General features: G+C 38.7%; 1 protein-coding gene across 1 annotated transcript in view; it reads left to right on the top strand.

The window, feature by feature from the left end:
- The window catches only part of slc7a8a (solute carrier family 7 member 8a), a 30,655-nt gene that overhangs the window by 5,367 nt on the left and 4,181 nt on the right, over positions 1-21,107 (top strand). The window contains exons 2-9 of the mRNA XM_047386065.1: positions 2,776-2,980; positions 7,255-7,406; positions 14,734-14,859; positions 17,482-17,635; positions 17,955-18,078; positions 18,225-18,328; positions 18,976-19,072; positions 19,167-19,316. Coding sequence (XP_047242021.1) covers positions 2,776-2,980; positions 7,255-7,406; positions 14,734-14,859; positions 17,482-17,635; positions 17,955-18,078; positions 18,225-18,328; positions 18,976-19,072; positions 19,167-19,316 — 1,112 coding nt within the window. The remainder of the gene's footprint in view (positions 1-2,775; positions 2,981-7,254; positions 7,407-14,733; positions 14,860-17,481; positions 17,636-17,954; positions 18,079-18,224; positions 18,329-18,975; positions 19,073-19,166; positions 19,317-21,107) is intronic.

Below are 21,107 nucleotides of genomic sequence, written 5' to 3'. Positions count from 1 at the left end.
ATTTGGATAAAAAAGCTGCACACACATAGTGTTTCAGTGGCTGCTGTTTGCAGTGTTTTTGGCTGAGTGGTGGCATCAGTTTTGTATTTTATTTCTCTTAGATGTCAATGTTATACTGAAAAATAAGTAAAATGTTTTATTGGATTCAGAAAATGCATCAGCATGCATATTCTTCATTTAGTTCTTTTCTTATAAAAGTTCACTGAAATGTTTTTAAAACCCATGCGAAATCTACAACAATTATTAATAGTGATTTAATAAATACAATATGTGTGGGTTTAATCTCTGCCTTAATGTAGGTCTGAGGCTGCAGGTTTATTGCAGCCATAAAGAAAATCAAAGTTCACCAGAAGCAGATATGTGTTCTTTCTTTGTAAAACAATAGTGCAATAATAAAAAAAGAGGATACTAAAATGTGTGAAAAAATGTCCTGCTGATATTTGTGAAAAGAGGAAATCTCATATTTCTAAGACCAAGTAATCTGACGGCTCAGACGTTTTGTTTCACTAATCCAGTTTTTAAAACTGATGCGTAACTGAGGTGGTGTTCACCTGTAGTCCAGAAACAGCCAGCTGGTTGGGAGCAGTCTGTTTCAATAATAATAATTTAAAAAAGAAAATCTACTCAGAGACTGATGGAAAGAAGAACAGGAAATGTGAAAAATGTCCTAACAGTCAGCAGTCCAGCACACGTCTGCAGAGCTGCACATGACAATGAATGCACAGCATGCACATTTGATCACCTCTGCACCAGACTTTGCAGAATCGTGATGTTGGTCAGGCGAGTAAGTAAGCTTAACCAAAGTTTGTCTTGCAGAAGAAGCTAATCAGAGAGGGTGGAAGCCACAAAACTGAGGGCTGAGTCGGCACATAGCAGTTTTTTTTTTTCAGAGGGTGTCAAAGGTTATGCACTGTAGACCCATGCTGTTATAAAGATGTCAAGGTAATCAAAGGAAGGAAGAGCTTTTTGTTCTTCTTGCCTGCAATTGGAGTTGAATTAAAGGCAGATGTCCTTAATGCAGTCAGCTGGAAAACATGAAAAGAAAAGTGCAGATCTAGCATTTCAGGCTTCAAGCTAAAATAAATTTGAAAAATCCAAGCCTTACCAGTATTATGTCCAATAAAATCTTTAACTCGCTCATTTTATGTGTCTAGACATTTTCAGTCAGAAGATATCATTTTATAGGGTTTAAAATACATACAACGTTTAGCACTTTGTTTCACTGACACTAATATTTTATATAGCTTACTAAACTGTATGGGCATTAAGAGATCACCACTATCAGTAATGGATGATAGTGTCATTCATGTGACACTATCATTCAAAGCTCTGACTTTTGTACTGTTGCATGCCACTCAGCCAATCATCCAGCGCGTTATTATTCAAAGCCACCGATCTTAGATTTCTTACTGCCTCATGCAGAGTGACATCCCGGTAAATCCTGAGCCTGACTAGATGTTCCTGAACTCTTCTTGCCATAGTTGTATCACAGGCGGCGGTTCTTTCATGTTGGTAAATCAGCTCCCCTCCAACTCTCAGTGACGGCACTTTGATGCTCAGCGGCCCTGCCAGGACATTGTTCTCACCACTTCAGCACCCACCTTTAATCCCTCTTTGCACTCGTTCACCCCTGCTTTCTATCTTTCTCATATCTCTGCAACGTCAGCATAATAGAACCCTGTTTTTTTTTACTCTGCTAATCCAGCCTCTGATTTTGAGTTTGTTTTTTTCTGCTTAATTTGCCACTGTCTGCTACAGTGGCAAATTAACAGATGACACAGTCATTTGAAAAATTAGGACAAGATATGTAGGAAGGTGGTGCTAAATTAGTGATTAGTGATGAGTAAATTGCACCAGTTCAAAATAAAACATCACAAAAACAAACAAAAAGATATTGGGGACATGAAATCTTACCAGAAAAGAAGCAAAAAATTAAGTAAAAGTATCTACAGGACCTGATGCTTCATAATCCAGCCTTCCTGAAAAATCGCTTAATCGTTTATAGTCAAACAACAATAAACTTGCTTCCTGCTCGTCTGCATTCTGTGGTCCTTCGCTATAATGTACTTGACATATGCAAATTATTTTTTTTTACAAACACTTGAGTACTTTGTGTGATTAAAATATAAAATGCTTTTGTTTATTGGTACTCAACTAAAATAAAACAATACACCAAATTATTTTTGCATTTTTTTGGAAAAATACATTTTAAAATGGTCCCGCCTAGAAAATAGATGGGACAAAACTGCCCTGAAACATAGATTTCCTCCTCTTCCTCAGACAAACAGTTGAACAATGTTTTTTTGATGTAAGAGAACCACATTTATTTCCAGTCCACCTGTGAAGAGTTCATCTAAAAATAGATGAATGGATTGATTGATGATTGACTAAATTTGCTCTACAAAAATGGAGAGCAAAGTTTATTTGGGAGACTTGAGGTATGTACTCAAATTTATGAAATGTGGATGTGTTGTCTTATAGAGGTGTGAAATAAAAGGAGAACCAATAATGGATTTTAAACTGTTACTGCTTGGGTTTAGATTCAAATAAAGTTTGTTCAAGCTCTGTGACATTCACTCTTATATTTCCAAATATGACATTCTACAATAACACACTGCAGTAATAGTTTTAGATTTTAAGATTAATCTCAGAGAAAATTCACTAGCTGTTGAGTTAACTGCTCTGTTGCACTTCACCTGATAACCAGAAAAAACTAATGTGTGCATACTTTATCTTCTTAAACCTGCAGTTAAACCTGATGCCTCTCTCCACCAGGTAACATTATTGGTTCCGGTATCTTCGTCAGTCCAAAGGGAGTGTTGGAGAATGGCAGCTCAGTGGGCGTCGCCCTCATCGTCTGGATCATCACGGGCATCATCACCGCCATCGGAGCGCTATGCTATGCTGAGCTGGGTGTTACCATTCCGAAATCAGGGGGGGACTACTCCTACGTGAAGGACATATTTGGAGGACTGGCTGGGTAAGCAATGCACGTTCAGACGTCCACATGTCAGGAATAATTAAATAAGCGTGGACCCAGATTTGCATGTAACAGTAAAAGGTAGGTGTGATAATAAAGTTTTGCATGAGTAATTTTTAGAGAAATAAAATATGTAAAACTTTTTTTTTAGCTTGTGTAGGCAGGAGGTATATTATGCCACAACCCAACCAAGCAGAGGTTATGAAATGAAGAGGTTTGTGCAGTCCTGCAATATTTTTCCTTTGGACCTTGGCTGCTTTCTCATCTATTTTTGATAGCATACTGAGCACTGCTTGAAGCATGAGAAAAGTGGAGTTCAAAACAATAACTCAGAGGCATTAAAACTGTGTACAGCACATAAAAAGGATCTGAGAGTCAGTTATTTAACAAACAGGAAAACAATCCACCAGAGCCCTGACACAAGACCTGAAATATCCATTATCCCTGAGCTAATCATCTGCTTCATGTCAATTTTTCAGCTTATAGCCCTTTGGGAATCACCTTGTTTTATCTAGAAAGTTGTTTTCAGTCTATTAGACTGTGTTATCCTTGGTGTCTTTCACAGGTTCATCGTTAGAAATGGGAACAGATTGTGACTTTGTGACAGACAGCTACGTCACAGGGACTAAAGATTCATATGTCAGCCTCACTCTGGAAATGGTCAGGAATAAAGTAAAAATGAGTCTAAAATTAAAAAACAATTTTGAAGACCTTTTAGTCCTGCATGTTTTAGATGTTTCTCTGCTTCAACACACCTGATCTAAGTGAATGGGTCATTATCTGGTGCTGTATTCACAATGGACAACATGGCGCACCACCCCGGGCAACATCATATAAGGGGCGCTACGCCCAAAAGAAAAGAAAAAAAATTCAGTTGCACCCTCAACAGCTTTTTTATAATTTGGATTCCTGTTAAATTAAAGGGCTATTTCCCTTTTTTAAGGAATCTGGAAGTAATTTGATAATCTCCTTTTCGAAATAAAAATTGCTTGGTTATCTTGGAGTGATTAATCATAAACTGGATCCTTCAGAGATTTTTATGAGATCATGAAACCTGTATGCTATTTGTGGACAGACAAAAAGAGCATTTCAGATGCTTATTAGCATCAGGACAATCTTGGATTGAGACAAGCGTGATTCCTTTAAATACGGCCCATATTTATATATATTTATGTATGAGATGTGTGTGGGGGAGAGGGTTAAATCAGAAGTGCCACTGGTCAATGTGTATTTTAATGATTTGTTAAGGAGGTAATTCAGTCATCTAAATCATTAGATGTTTAGGATCAGAGAAACATCTTGCCTAATTTGGTCCTAATCAGTTAGTGAGTTTCTTAACTCCAAACTGTCACTACAAACCAGACGAGAACAATGAGTCTGCTTATTGGTCAAAAGCGTCCGGAGCAGGTGTACCAAATATAAATACAGGAAGCAGATGCTGTTTTTTCAGAACTAGTCGAAAACGTGGAGAATGTAATCCTCTTATTAGTATTTTTCTAGCTGTGACTATACTAAATTAAATTTCGATAAGACGTCTTAAAAGTCGCATAGGGCCTTTTGCTTTATACAAAAAGATGTCCAGACTGTTTACTCTACTGCATCCCACAATGCAACACACACCTGGCTGGGGAGAGGTGGTTAATGAACAGACCAAACACCTCAACACTCTGTACCTGCGAATCAGAGTTAGAGAAGGATGTAAAAGTGAATGTGGGTTCACATGACTCAGGTGACATCCAGGCCACAGCCTCTTTATGTCCATCCTGAAAGCCTGTTAAAGCTTGGGAACCGTGCAAAGTAACAAAAACAAACTATATTTTAAAACAATGCAGCTTGTTAGCATGGATTTCACACACCGCTTGCCTGGGACCAGACTGTAAATAGATCAAAGCATTGTTTCATTTCCAGCTTTCACAAGATCACATATCATCAGGGAGGAATTTAACCAGACATAACAGCCACAGATTATTTTTGTGTCTTTGTAGAGCAACAATCCATACACATCAATAAGCATATACATTCAGAGACTTTGTAGTTTGTGGCTTCAGATGCTCAGTTTGAAGGTTTTCCTTGTTCATCCGGTTTGACATAAATAAACCACGTTCCAATGCTGATTGTTGTGCTGCGGCTTTTGTCCGCATGTGTTCATGTGGAGCTTGTGTAAGCGTGCAAGGTTGAAGGTATGCCTCCATGTTCATTAAAGTCAATAAATTAAAGGGCTGACATCCTCTTGTTACATACAAAGCTTAGTTTATAGAAGTGGACAAATGAAAGGACAATAGCTTAGACCCAAACAGCCATTGTTACTTTACACCAATGAGGCTTGTTTAACATCAGTGTCCACAGGACAGGTTAGAGGAAGTGCTTGTTTAAAATGTCCTCAAGTAGAATGTCAATTAATAATAATAAATTTTTCATGTTTACGTTACAAACACAAACCTCATTTTATTTTCTTTGGGTTTTATGGGACAGACCAACTCAAAGTAGCACATAATTATAGGGAAATGTAAAAAGTTTTAAAACAATTTTCTAAGCTTTGTTCCTATTGTCTTTCAGTGGTTGCTTCAATAACTCATCTATCGTAATCTATCGTATCGCTCTATAAAATACCTGTGAACCGTACAATGACCTGGTTTACCCTTGTTACTAAAATACCAGTAGAAAAATATTTAGCTTTTGATGTACTTCATTTTCGTGGCTGGGTTTGGTGTTACACGTATCTGCAGTTTCTGAAAGTTGTTTTTCCTTTTCTGATTGTTTTTATTTAGGTCAAAAACAGATGCTTGGTTAGGAGTGAATAAAAAATGCACCTGAGAATATGTTAAAACACTTAAAGGTTAGAAAGTATTTGTACATTTAAATCTACTTTTCAGTATATTTAGATCTACATTTTTCCAGTTTATGAACTATTTAGAAGAAGGAAATGACGTATTGGCACCAGACCTTTACAGGATTTACAAGATTTAAAAGAACCTATAAAAACAAATAAGGGGTGCGGCGGTGGCGCAGGGGTAAAAATGCGTAACCCACGTATAGAGGCTTCAGTCCTTAACGTAGCCTGTGAACTGGTCTGATTCACGGCCCAGGCACATTTACTGCATGTTTTCACCCCTTTTTCCTGCTGACTTACTAAGGAAATAAAGGCCACTTCTGCCAAAAAAAATCTATAAAAACAAATAAGGTAACTCAATTTATAATGTAATGTTGAAGTGTGCTAAAAGACTCCCCTAGAGTTGTCTTGTTTTAACATAAAGTTTATTTCATGAAATATTTGGCTATTATCGACAGGCCCTCTATATATACTTGAATCAATTTAGTGTAATAAATGGATATATAACAATGAAAAGTTAGGTGAAGTCAAGTTAAAAACTGGGATAGACAATAAAACTTGGAAAAAGCAGAACAGTTCATGTCCGCCCCAGCGTTCGTGTCTTTTATCAGCACTGGTCTTTAATCCGCATGCTTGAGGACATTCCAGTGGGCTAAAGTTACATTGGTACAGTCAGGTGTAATGATCCCATCATAATCTTTGAGGGAATTTCATGGAAGTATCATATTCCTGGTTTCGTTCCTACTGAACTGTGATAAAGCTCTGAAAGCTTTTCCGCTGTCCTTCATCCCAACACTGCACTATTAATCAGGCTGTGTCAACGTTTGTTTCCTCTGCTTTGTTCCTAGGTTAGTTTTGCTCTTATTCTTATTTTATGTGCATATTTTCTGGTTATAATCAATATTCAGCCTTTAACACCAGAGTCAGCAGATTCGTTGTTTTTCAGAAGACTAATTAATGTTTTTTTTTTGCTCTCCCTGGGTTGTTTGAGTTTAAACGATGTAATTTTTTAATCTGCTTTTGATGAGACTATTACATGTAATTATAATGTCTGTATGTAAACTCAGAACTGAAACTGCTGCTGTTTCACTGCACCAGTTAAAAATGAGAGGAAGTCTTGGCTGATTATTATGAAGTAGATCAAAAAACCAAAGGCTTACTGTGTTACAACGTTGTTTTCCCCTTGCGTTTCTTCTAAGATAAACATATATACATATATACACATTTATATATTAATTTAGCTTGTTAGTTTTCTTATCTTTAATTGAAACATACTGAAACTTGATTTTACTTTAGTGAAAATCGAATGATAAAGGAATGCAAGGAGTATAATCACAGTAAATTTAGCAGATTAGAGACAAAGCAAAGCATAAACACAATACCTTCAAAAATAAAATAAGCTGCATAAATAATGTGTATTTATTACTATACATCTTTGCCTTAGGTTCCTGCGACTGTGGATCGCCGTGTTGGTCATCTATCCGACCAACCAGGCTGTAATTGCTCTGACGTTCTCCAACTACGTCCTCCAGCCTCTGTTCCCCACCTGTTTTCCACCAGAGAACGGCCTGAGGCTGCTGGCTGCTATATGTCTTCGTGAGTAGCATGTTTGATACACATAAACCCACAGCTGGAGTCATGCACATGCTTTTTGAGGATCTAGATATAGCCCTCTACAAAATCTTCATTAACAAGGGACCAGTAGCTGTTTTCATATGAGGTGTATGGTGTATTGGCAACCGCCTAGGGCAGCATTAGAAAACGGGAGGGTGTACTGGTTGCACAAGGCCCATTTAAAACTGTAACTTCTAACTTATTGTGTGACATTCTCACTTCTTCTAATTTGACTGCTCTTCCTTTAGCTATGCCTGTCTAATAAAGTTGCAGGAATCACATTTTCACAAACTAGGGATGTTTAACTCACTGTGGTGGGGGTGGGTGGTAGGAAGTGGTTGAAAAAGGGATACATTTATGCAAGAAACCACCACTGACAAAAAACAAATTGTTCCAATTTCTTTTGTTGAATTGATAAAAGGTTCCAAAGATATCACAGTTTTACAGACATAAAGTAGTATTTTTACAACAACTATGTGATTCTCAAAGAGTTATTAGCTGAAAATGTGCCTGCTGTAGAGTGTCAACTGAAGGGTCAGGCATCCGTGTCGAGCCTTTGCTGTATTTTGTATTTCCTATTTCTTAAACCAACAGCTGGATTTTAAAATCTCCAGACAGTCTACTGCCCATCAGTTGGATTTTGTGATTTAGTAATAGTTTAGCATTTAGAGCGGCTTATTCAGCGGTGTTTTCATAAAGTTCAACTACCGTTCTGTTCATATTAAAAACCATCTGAAAAGAAACTGAAAAGAATCCATAACTAGTCAGATTTATATGTTGAATGGTACCTTGTGTCGAGATTTTGAACATGAAGCTTCTGTTATCCTGTGTAGTGTGGCATGTGGGCAACACATCATAACATGTCATAATCAGGGGCACGTTGCCCCTGGGCAATTCACCACAGTTTTGTAACTTGTTGCGCCTTAATTTCATCCCAGTCTCTGTCCGTTTTCTACCGACGTTCATAAACATTGTATATTAGCATAGTTTTCACAGTAGTTGCATTTTCAATGAACTACAGGAATAAATTATAAGTCAAAGATCAAAACATTTGGGTAATTTTTTTAGTAGTACACTATTACCTCTTATTTTCAATTTGCTAAAATAAACTAAAGTACCTGTTGAGACAGGCTTGCATCCTGGAAAGCTGAGCTAAAAACAAAATGGTGTCTATTGAAAGCCACTGAAATATACAAATACATGCATTTGTCCATGTTTTCCACTTATTCGCTGCCTTTTTTTTCATTAAACAGTTTTTGTCCTTGCGATGATATCTAACATAAGGGTAATGCAAACAAAGGTGAATAAATGATGGCGAGAGGAGATCCAGTGGTCAATATATGCGGACAAACGCAGAAATGACTTGGCAGAAATGTGAAAGTGGTTGATGGAAAGTCCTCAACAGTTCATAGACATGAGGCAAATACTGCAGGGAGTCTTCAAACACACAGAGAAACGGGCACGAATGCTTCAGCGAGTGGATTGTATGTATGCCGTTGTATGATTTCCAGCTGTACGCCCAAATATTTTGATGCAAATGCAAGTTGTTGATTTTGTTCTTTTTTAATGTGTTTGGCTTGCACTGGATTGTTGTGAGTAGATTTGTAATGTCAATCAGCTAGGATTCTGGTTCTTGCATGTTGCTGCAAAATGTTTGCCATGTGTAACTGACTATACTAGAGCGAGTGCAACTGGAAAAACTGGAGCTGTCATTCTCATTTTTGGCACAGTTCAGAGCCATTAAGCTACACAGCAGCAGTGTCTAATTGTACAGTGGTATGTGAACTTGTTGAACGGCTGTTGGTTTTCAAACTTGAAATAAAAATAAAGTTTACTTTTTAGTGAAACCTTTCAATGTATAATATTTAATTGGCTTGTCCAAGTTTGTATATTTTGTATTATATAAATATAATAGTAATGCTGATACGGAATGTGACTTTCAAAGGCAGAATAGTTTTCCGTTTTGTTATTTCAGATTGTGTGCATTTTCTAAACAACTCTGAGCATCTGAGATTTCAGTTAAAACCCGTATAAAACTGCAGAGCCAAGCTTAGTGCTTAGCTCATAATAACCTGAAAAAAAACCCACAGATTGAAAGGACGCCTCCAACAGACCAATTGCTCCAGGAACGAAACACCCGCCCCACCAGAATCTACTTAAACACTTTGTACTTTTTTGTACTCATGGCACATTGGCCTACATTTAGTTGACGTGTTGTCTCATTTTTGAACTCATTCATTAAAAAAATGTGATCGGTATTTTTACAGCTTCTCTCTAAGGCAGATCTTGTTAGGCTGCTTTTTGAAAACATACTGTAACCCTGTCTGTCTATTGTTGTAAAAGTAGGTGAGTGGTAAGCTGTTCCTAGTAACTATGTCACCTGCATACATAAGGTTCACGAGTTTATCGGTTTACTGGATCTCAGCCTGATTTTGCATGTCTGGGATTGCCTAAATTTAGCCAATTGGGAACATTATTTGTTTGCAGGGAATATTCTTTACTATTCACTCAAACATGCTATTTAAAATTCAGGAACTGTCATGGTTGAAGGTTTGATGGCAGGACCAAAATGCAGATCATTGCGAGGAGGCCGCATGGTGAGTAGAAGACGTTTTGATTTTAAAGCAACGACTTACAGGCAAGTAGACCAGGCTTACAGTCAGGAGACAAACAAACCATAAGGAGGAACTCGGGAATACAACAAGGGTTGATAACGTAAGGAACCAGCAGAACAATGAAAACTAGAGATCTTACAAGCTGAGGGAAGTGGGATATAGACCAATGAGACAGGGAGGCAGGTAATCAGAGGAAACATGAAACAGGTGTGGACCAGGCTGCAGGGAACTGAGGGAATATGTTACAATGGGAACGGGAGCTAGACACAACTCTAGGGAAAAGAAACCTAAACATAAACTAATAAAATAGTAATTCTAGGAAGAACTAAACAGGGACATGGGGAAAAGCTAAACTAATGGAAAACAGACCTAAGGAAACCTATATAAATAAAAACCGTAACATAAAACACAAAACTAAATCCGGAAGAAATACTAACTAGACAAAGCAGGGACATGGAGAACTATACAAGGCTGGGAAAGAACAACTAATCTTAAGGGGAAACAAGCTACTGGGTAAATAATAACAAAAAGGGGTCTTAGGCCAAAGGGAAAAGGGGAACTAATAAACTAGAAGAATGCAACAAGAGTAAACAAATAAACAAGCACAGAAACACTAAGAGAGAAACTAAACTAGAAAACCTAAAGAAGCAAAGAGAAATCTTCTAATAATAATAATAATAACCAGAAGAGAAAACCATTCTAAGTAATAAATAAATGAGAAAGCAACCACCAAGGGAACTATGGGCGAGGGGAGAAATAACTACTAAAACTAGGGGGCAGGAGAGAGAACAAAACTATCTGGAGGACAGAAGGAATAAACAAACATAACTACTAAACCCAAAGGAATAGAAACACCTAACTGAGAAAGTAAACAAACACAAAACCCAAAATGGCACATCCTGACAGAAACAGTTTCTAGCTGTTTTGTGTGGCCACAAAAAAGAAGAAAAACTAGCATATTCATATCCATTTATAAAGCATGTTTGAAATAAAAATGTCCAATTCCATGCTGGAAAAATAAATATGAAGGTCCTGCTACAGGGAATGATGGAGGTTTCTTACCAACCTGTGCATATAACACTTAGACACAGCTTGGGTTAAAATAGTTTATTTGGAATTACAACAATTGGTAATTCCAAGTGGTTTTCCCACTTGCATCGACAACATGGTTCAATAAGGTTTGAAACTATTTGTAGATCCAGGTTTCAGCATCAGAGGATAGGTATCCGATGTCATGTGAATAAATAATTCACACCTGCCACGTTTGGTCCACTTTAAACAGACCAGAGTTTGTTTCCCCCCCTTTGCTCACCTTTTGTGCAGGTGTGAATACACTCAGGCCAACCCTGGTCCGGAGCAAACCACCGGACTGAGAACCACTTTCTGAGGTGGTCTCTGTTTGCTTCTGGCCTGAATACGAATCAGCCTCGATCCGATGCGTTCCAAATTTAGACAGAGTGTCGCAAAACCTGCATTGAATGAGTTGCTCTTGACCCTCACAATGATTTTTCTGAAATAACTGCACTAATATGCAGAATATGCAGCAATCATTACTTCTATTAATGGTTTTCCTCTATTTCCGGGTCTTTGCTTGCTCCCCCCCAATCATTTCTGTCCAATGGAAGCAACAATCATTAGCCGTGTGGCTTTGTTTACAAGTTTTATTTCACTTGCAAAAATGACAATGAGAAAGCAAACCACACCAAACCAAAAAAATAAAATCCACTTTTTGTCCAGACCAAACAAGAAGGCCAAAGGACTTTCCTCATGTAAATACACCCTAAGCCACCTCTTAAAATATTAGGGTTTTTTTAAAAGAAATGTTCACATATCGATGCCTAGTCTTTTATTTTTATATTTATCTCTGAAAAAACAATAAACACCAAAAATGTACTTTGTTTAACTCCCTGGACAAAGGATATTGACAAAAATGTGTGTTCCAACCGAGCCACAAGTTTATACACCATACCCCCTTATAACAAGTGTTAACACCTTTTGATTAAAACACCTTAGTGAGAAACTTCTTGTAGCCACCTACCAGTTTCTGACATGGGTCAGAGGAAAGTTTGCTTTCAGCTGTGTGATTTTTCAGGGGATTCTTGCATGTACAGCCCATTTGAAGTCACCTCACAGCATTTCAATGAGATCAAGATCAGGACTTCGGCCCGGGAATTATAATTTCTTAATTCTCAGCCTGTGCTTTGTGGTCTTATTGGTATGTATTGGGTATGAATGGTATGTATTGGCTCACTGATATGTTCGGCCTCGGCTGTCCTTTTTGTTTGTGCTTTCAAGCAGGTTCACAGTAAACCACAGTAAAACGGCAACATGTTTCTCTTTTTAACTTAAGCTATACACAATAGCATGATTAGAAGACTGCATCCTCAGGTTTATACCAGAGTCAGAGAAGATGGATACCTGTAATATCCACTACAAATCCACTAATGCAACAAATCAACAACTTTGTTTACAAGTTGTGGATCAAAAGGTTTTAAGGTGTAATTACTGTAATCAGGCCTGCTGGGGAATTAGTAAGTTGTGCTTTACTTCCCGTGCCTGAGTGTAGTCATGGGCTGGTCTCACTGCCCTCGTTTATACCCCCCTCCCTTTTTAAGCACAGCTGTAATTTCCCTTGGAAAGAGAAAATACCCTCACATTTAAAGTCCCTGCTGTGCCTCCTCACCCGCCGGCGAACATCTCCACCACAGCTACAAACATGATGAGCAATACTCCACACTCCGTGCCTCCCTCTCATTTTCACCCAACACAGAGCGTGCTCGTATGAGTTTGGATTGTGCACGTCAGCTCACGTCTTTGTTCCCTGTTGCGGCAGCTTCAGAATTATTTAATGTGATGAACTTAATCCAAGCAGGCCATCTTATTTAATGGCACCCTGTTGGCTCGAACCCAATGGCCTGTTTAACTCAGCGGGATACAACAAATCCAATTCAGTACTGTGTGGAGAGAAATATGGGCTAAAAGTCTGTATTCAGAAAGGTACCCAGTCAAGTAAAATAGTGTCCTTTACTGCAAAAGGTTTTTATAAAACAGAATAATTCTGGCAAAGTAGAGGAACAACATTTTATGTGAACAACTTGAATAACCTAACAACTGTACCCCACAAGGTACAGTACAGCATAAGCTACTATAAAAAATAGTATCTTTTATTGAGTATATAGTGAGTTGAAAATTGTTTCCAAAAACATTTAGAGCTTTTTCTTAGCCTCTACTACTGGCAACATGAACTAGATTTAAAGCAATGCATGTGTATTTAGCTTTTAAAATCAACATAGCATAAATTCTGGTATTTTACGATTAATCTTAAAACATTATTACCAGATTGCCATTCTCAACATAAGTGATCTTTATACAACCCCTAATAACAAAGCTGATGAACATCTCCCTCCAAATGTATTTAGACTCCACGTAAAGATGTGTAAAACCCCTTAAAATCAATCAACTTTTAATTGCAATATTATATTCTCACACTTGAAATTTTAGAAAAAGCAAGCTATTTATTTGAGTACTTTTATTTATTGGGGGAAAAAACATATTCTATAACAAGATCAGCAGTGCCACAGTTATTGACACCTCTAGAAATACATAAAAAATAAATCTGAAAGAGCTATTTTTGTCATTTATACATTGCTTTGATAAGCTGACGAAAGGGATGCCAGGAGAAAGCCTTTTCTACCTACCATCACAAACGTAAACATCTGGGACTCTACTAGGACTTTAACTGGAATTGTGTCAGCTTTTTTGGTAACAAACACTCCGAGTGGGTCTGGAGTAAAAAATCACCTCATGTCCACTGGTAAGTACAGTGGAGGATCCGTGATGCTGTGTTGCTGGTTTTTCTCCTAAAGGCCCCGGGGACCCTGTCAGGTAGATGAGATAAGCAACTTTTGCATAGGGATCCATTGTTCCTGTTTCCTGAGGTATAAACACAGACACAGAAGCCCCTCCTTCTTAAGCCACTCTTCAAAATGGGAAAGACAGGAGAATCTGTCATTAAAGTACAGTAGCTTTACAGTAATCTTTACAAATAAGGAAATGAATTCAAGAAGCTACTTGCCTGAGCTCGCACAAATCTACAGACAGAGCACTGCCTAAATTTATATACAGCTGTATAAGGAAATGAATTTGTATTTTTGCTGTCAAATATATTCTATATCCATCAGAGATAGAGAATAAATATAAACCTCTGTATTTAGAATGCAGATTGACTAAATCAGGCTTAAATGAGCGTAATGCCAAGCGCTACTTGGCATGAAAGGCCTTCTAAAATTATTTTTGATATATGCTGACATGCGTCAGCCGGCATTTGTTATATGCATTCCCCCTTGGCTGTGGGATGGTTTGAGGCAAATTCAATGAATGGTCTACAAGGGGTTACACAACTGAAGATGTGAGAAACAAGGTACACATAGTGAACAAGGGTAAAGGAGGTAATAAAATATTCAAAGCAGACTGTTAGAACAGTAAAACGTTTAGTGTGATTATACTACTGCAATAAAATATGTATTTTAAGGGTTTTTACACATCTTTGCTACAGGACCCAATAAATGTGAAGGGTGCTGTATTATAATTATCTATAGTTCTTCCAAAAACAATTGTTGCACAACCAAGATATAATACTAAAAATAACATTTTACCATTAGTGGTCATTTTTGTGTTTCTTTCTTTCCGTTTAGTGCTGCTGACCTGGGTGAACTGCTCCAGCGTGAAGTGGGCCACCAGAGTGCAGGACATCTTTACCGCTGGCAAGCTGCTGGCACTCGCTCTAATCATCATCATGGGAATCGTGCAGATCTGCAAGGGTGAGCTTACCGCTGCCGTCTGTACTCTCCAGAGGACCTAGAGCCACAGTTTGTTTGCATGGAATAAAATAAGAAACACATCTGCACATGTCCACAGTCAGTGGGGACGTCCCTAGTGACTCCAGACAATATAGACTCCACACCGATCAAACCGGGGTTGATAAGTTGCTTGGGTCCTTAGGTTAAAACCCATACAGCTAATATCAGCACAAGTGTGGGTGTTTGTCCTGCAAACATGGATACGGGCCAGCAGTTCTAAGGACAGCAGAAGTAGGCCCCTGAAACAACACAATGAGGCATCTCAGTGCCCAAAGTGTTAAAAGTTTATAAAGGGTTTATTAGCATAATTGTTGATTTAAGGACCTAAATGAGGGACGGTACAATGTCTCACAAAAGTATGTACACCCCATTAACTTTTTCACATTTTGACATGTTACAGCCAAGAACTTCAGAGTGCTTTATTGGGATTTTATGTGCTTTCCTTTCAGTAAAGTAGAATAAAAGTAATACATTGCTTTGAACATGTTTTGCAAAGAGAGCCGATGTCCTGTATGTTTTAGATGGTCAAACACACCTGAATCAAATCAATGGTTCATTAGCAAGAGCCTGATGACATCTTGTACAGAAATGTGTGATAACAGCTGAACAATTCAGTCATTTGAATCACTGGTCCAGTAGAACAAATTGCCTTCACCTATTCAGTGAATACGGTCAATTTGTGTGTAACTTCATCTCAGCATGAATTCAGCTCTTCTTTGAGGCCTTCAGTTACTTGTTAGAGAAAGTCAGTGAACAGAGAATCTGTTGCTGGGACAATTATGCAACCATATACTCCATATATGTGGCCTTTGTGGAACTAAACGGTCCGGTTTGCAGTTTGCCAAAAGCCATGTGGACACAACAGATGTGTGGAAGATGATCTTCCAGTCAGATGCAACCATAATGATACTTCATGGCCTGCATACAAAAAACCGTGTGTGGTGGAAATGTAACACTGAGCATCACCCTGAACACACCACCCCCAACATGAAACATGGTAGCGGCCGCATCATGCTGCGGGAATAGTTTTCTTCAGCGGGGACAGGAAAACTGGTCAGAATTGGTTCGGAAGATGTACAAAGCTAAAAACAGAGTTGGGGAAATATTTTTTACTGGTTCATATGGTTTCAAACTTTTGACAGAAGTTTTGTTTTTATGGTTAGAAAGTTTGACCTTGAAGCTGGCATCTGCGATGTCTGCTTCTCCCTCATGCCATGGTTTTTCTTTTTTTATGTATGTATTAAGAAGGTCACAAACAACACAGTGAGCTGAGCATGGGTGGGGGTGAGAAATTCTCTCAACATGAGAATAAACTAAGAAACTAAATACAAATGAATTAATTAGTACGTTAAGAACATAAAAGACAGCAAGGAAAAGGTCAAAACACAAATGCAAAAGATAAGCAAAACACAAACATCTGTAGATGGTGACATAGGGAATGTGATGCGTTGTTCCAACTTTTCCTTAGCTTTGACCTCTGGTGACCTTGCAGCCTACTATTGGTGTAGCCTACTATTGGATGACGATGGCAAGATGAAAAGTAATAAAACCACGCAGGCAGTTCTGCTTGTTAAATCATTTTTAGCGATTTCTCACCAAGCACTTCCAAATCGTAATTTCCATAACAAGTATAATCCTGGAAGAAAACCTGAACAAGGCTGAGCAAGACTTGAGGCTGAGGTTCAACTTCCAGTGGGAAAATGGCCCTAAACATTCAGCCAGATCCACAATGGCGAGAGTTCAATCAAAGCATATTCATGTTAAAATGGCCCAGTCAAAGTCCACACATAAATCCACCTGAGGATCTGTGATATGGCTTGTATATTCACAGATGATCTCCATCCAGTCTTACTGAGCTTGAGCTAGTTTGTAAAGCAGGATGAGCAAACATGTTAGTTTCCAAATGTGTATACCTGGTAGAGACATATTCCAAAAGACATGCAGCTGTAATTGTAGTGAAAAGTATTTCTACGAAGGATTGCCTTAAATGTACATCACATTTTTAAGATTTGTTTGCAAAATAAATGAAACCCATGTATAATTTTGCTTTCTTTCACCATTATGTTCTCCTTTGGGTTAATCTATAAAATTCCATAAAGTACGTTGACGTTTTTGGCTCTAATATGACAAGTGTAAAAAGGTTCAAGGTATATGAATTTACTTTTAAAGGCACTGTATATGAGACATGGAGGCAAATATTTACTTTAATTCCATCTAAAATATGATTCTTGAAGGTATTTCAACATAAGAAAATATCAACTATTGTGAAGAGGATTACTTCATCATTATATGTTATACAACTTATTTTTGGACACACACTGATCTTGTTAGGGGATGGTTTTCAGCTGGAGTTCTTCCCAACAAGCCTGAATCATAATAAAAAACAGCTTGTTTACCCCTTCAGCAAAATAGGTTTATATAACCAGACATAAATAATCAACAACATACCCCACTACATGTAATTAGGGTAGGGGTCACTGTATTTTAACACAGGTATGGTTGAGTTTTGTGAGGTTGCATATATTATAACTGCTGTTCTGAGATAATGATTGTTTTGAATTTCATGTCCCGCTCCACCTGTAGGAGAGTACTACTGGCTGGAGCCGGTCAATGCCTTTGAGCCCTTCCAGGACTATGATGTGGGTTTAATAGCCTTGGCATTCTTACAAGGCTCCTTTGCCTATGGAGGCTGGAATTTCCTCAACTATGTCACAGAGGAGCTGGTTGATCCCTATGTGTAAGCCATTTTGCTTGTTATTTACAACCACAGATTTACTTGTGGTGGTCTTAAATCTGTCTTTACCCAACTGGAAAAAGGCGGATTTAAAAGGAGCTTGTCACTGTTTTTGGGTGATTAGCGGTCGCATTCCGACAAGGCTTCTCCATTTAAGCCTTTTCCCCTTTAGCTAAAGCTGCCTGACATTAATCCAGTGTAATTTAGAAGAAACGTTCCCAATGCTGGTGTCTGACCACAGATATTAAACAGTGTACATCATCTTCATTCGACACCTTTTCCACCTTTCTTTTGACTCAGCTGTATCTTGTGTTTCCTCTAGGAATCTTCCACGTGCCATCTTCATCTCCATCCCCCTTGTGACCTTCGTTTACGTCTTCGCCAACATCGCTTACGTCACGGCTATGAGTCCCCAGGAGCTGCTTGCCTCAAACGCTGTTGCTGTGGTGAGTCCTGGGTCTCAATTGAGCTTGCATGCTCTGTGCTTCATCATTTTAGTAGCTGTTGCCCTCTAGTGATCTTTGTTGGTCACTGCACAAGTCAAATTTATGACTGTACTCTTAAACCTAAACTGTCTGTTCCTCTTTCTCAGACATTTGGTGAGAAGCTGCTGGGTGTCATGGCGTGGATCATGCCCATCTCTGTGGCTCTGTCCACCTTCGGAGGAGTCAACGGTTCCCTCTTCACATCTTCTCGGTCAGTGGGCTTGACGACATGTTATCTGTTTGTTTCCCTGAAGGACTAGATTCCCCCTCTAGGATTTACGTTGCAAGACGTTTGTCAAATCACGACAGTACCATGCAAAAAGTTTGACTCATCCATCATTTTGGTTATCTGGAATAACTTCAGAGGCTGTTTAATATTTCTTCATGGTTTCTGAAGCACATTTAGTGTTTTTCTTTAGGGTTCAGCTAGTTTTCTGCTAATTTTCAGGCCAGCACCTAACCATTTTACTGAGCAAAAGTTTACTTGCTTAGCTGCAAAATTTACTGTTGCTTTTAATTTACATAATAGTTTAAAATGCTCAGCAAAATGCAGTGCTGTGCCCCTCCCTACAAAATGAAGTAGGCTAAAAGATCTCACTGAACAAGACATCATGCTCCAATCTAAAGACATTCTCCAATGAACATTTAAAGCTATTATCCAAAATGCAAAAATCTTTTCGAGAAATCTCCCCAAACCACCTGGTATCGCACTTTTTCAAAGTGCAGACTAAATCTCAAGATCAATATGCTGATAAACTTTACTTCCTGAAGTCTCTGAAATCAGATTTTCTTCCAGTAGAAGTTAGTGATGTGTGGCTGTATTGTAGATTTATGTTGTCCCCCTGTGTTTTGTGGCAGGTTGTTCTTTGCTGGAGCCAGAGAGGGACACCTCCCGAGTCTTCTGGCCATGATTCATGTGAAACGCTGCACCCCCATCCCTGCTTTGCTCTTCACTGTGAGTACTGCTCTCATCATCTTCACTCATCTATCTTAACACAGCCAGTCCAAAAGATAAGACAACCGCAACTTATCTGTCTTTACTCCCTCAGTGCCTGTCCACTCTGCTTATGCTGTGCACCAGCGACATGTACACACTCATCAATTATGTGGGCTTCATCAACTACCTCTTTTATGGAGTCACTGTCGCCGGGCAGATTGTCCTGCGAGTTAAACAGCCCAACATGCATCGGCCAATAAAGGTGTGTTCATAGAGTTTACATCATTTTGCATTTCTACAAATCATTGTTTTTATTTTTTGATTATAACCAACTTATATAATATACCAGATTTATTTGTTTGTGATTGTTGTCTTCAGTTAGTTTTATACATGCTTATGTAGTTCTTTGGAAATAGAAAATATATTTTAAGGAAACTATCTTAGAAAACTGTGTGATAACTGTCAGAATATTTTGTTTAAGGTCCCACATAGATGAAAAAGCAACAGAAGCAAAAATGCTATGAACATAAAAACAGATCAATTATAATTCCTAAAACAGACAATGCAGAGTGAAGAAGAGGCTGGATTTTACCATGTGTCTCTAGAGCCAGATTATCACGATGACTGTCATCATGACCAGGCCCCTACCTTTAATTGACACCTGCAATACATAGCTCTCGATCTCAGCATCCCTCCCAACAAGTGGTGGATCAACATGGAGGCAGCTTCTCTAGGTCTGGAGTCATGGTTCTCAACTGGAAAAAAGGCCTATTACTCACTCTGGGGGTCAGTCTCTGTCTCAAGCAGAGACGTTCAGGCCTCTTGGTGTCTTGTTAACGAGTATTGGCAGGATGGAGTGGAAGACAGTTAGACAGATTGGGGGAGTCGGCTGAAATGGTGCAGACCTTTGATCCGGATGCCTCCTGGGTGGCTACATTTGGAGGCTTCGCGGAGACATCCCCCGTCCCTCACCTGGGTTGTGTAGGAGGACAATGCTGCAAAGAAAACCTGCAATTCTAAAACATAAAAATAAACAACTGAAGGTTTTGGAGTGGCCTAGTCAAAGTCTGAATTTAAATCCAATTTAGATCCTTTAATACGACCTTAAACATGAAGTTCATGCTTAAAAACCCTCCAAAGTAGCAGAATTAAAACAACTCAGCAAAAAAGATTGGCCAATGTTTCTTCCCAGCAATATAAAAAAATTATATCGTCAGCTGAGATGCTGGGAACATCCGGTCCGGATGCATCCTGGGTGGCTATGTTTGGAGGTTTTCTGAACACACACCACTATGAGGAGATCCCAGGGCAGACTAGGAACTCTTTTGCCACTAAACTGCCTCGATTCTTCTTGGCATACATTCAACTTGGTGTTGGAAACATTACCATGTTGATATGACAACTGGACACAGTGGAAGCAGATCTGTCTGCTGCGCATCCATGACGTGAATTTCCCATTGCACCTAATTCCATCCATCCATCCATCCATTTTCTATACCCACTTCTTCCGTACAGTGTTGTGGGGGAGCTGTTGCCTACCTCCAGCAGTCTACGCGCGAGAGGTGGGGTACAACCTGGACAGGTCACCAGTCCATCGCAGGCAACTCATTCCAAAGGGTCATATTGGACTGATATCTAGTGACTGTGGAGGCCATTGAAATAAAGTGAACTCATCATCCTGTTCAAGAAAGCCACTTGAGATGATTTAAGAATTATCATCAGAAGATGGGTACTCTGACACCATAAAGGGATGGACATGGTCAGCTACAAGGCTTTCATGTTGTTCACACCAACTTCTGTCCCTACTACCTTAACGTTGTTGCTGCTGGGAGGGTTAGGGTTTTTTTTTTTTTTGTTGTTTTAAAATAAAAATACGTTCAAAACAACAATTTCACAAGAGGAGGCTTCTACACATACACCTTCAGTGAGAAACAGTGAGGAAACAGCAAGAAATCCTATATGTCTGCTCAGCATTCTAACATGATTAGAAACTGAGCATGTCTCACTAAACTAGTGTCCTTTATATCTAAAAAAATCTGGAACATTCAATATG

Source organism: Girardinichthys multiradiatus, chromosome 14 (genome assembly GCF_021462225.1).
Source record: "Girardinichthys multiradiatus isolate DD_20200921_A chromosome 14, DD_fGirMul_XY1, whole genome shotgun sequence".
NCBI classification, from domain to species: Eukaryota; Metazoa; Chordata; class Actinopteri; order Cyprinodontiformes; family Goodeidae; genus Girardinichthys; species Girardinichthys multiradiatus.
The sequence above is the reverse complement of the archived record's forward strand: the minus strand, read 5'-3'. Positions and strand labels throughout refer to the sequence as shown.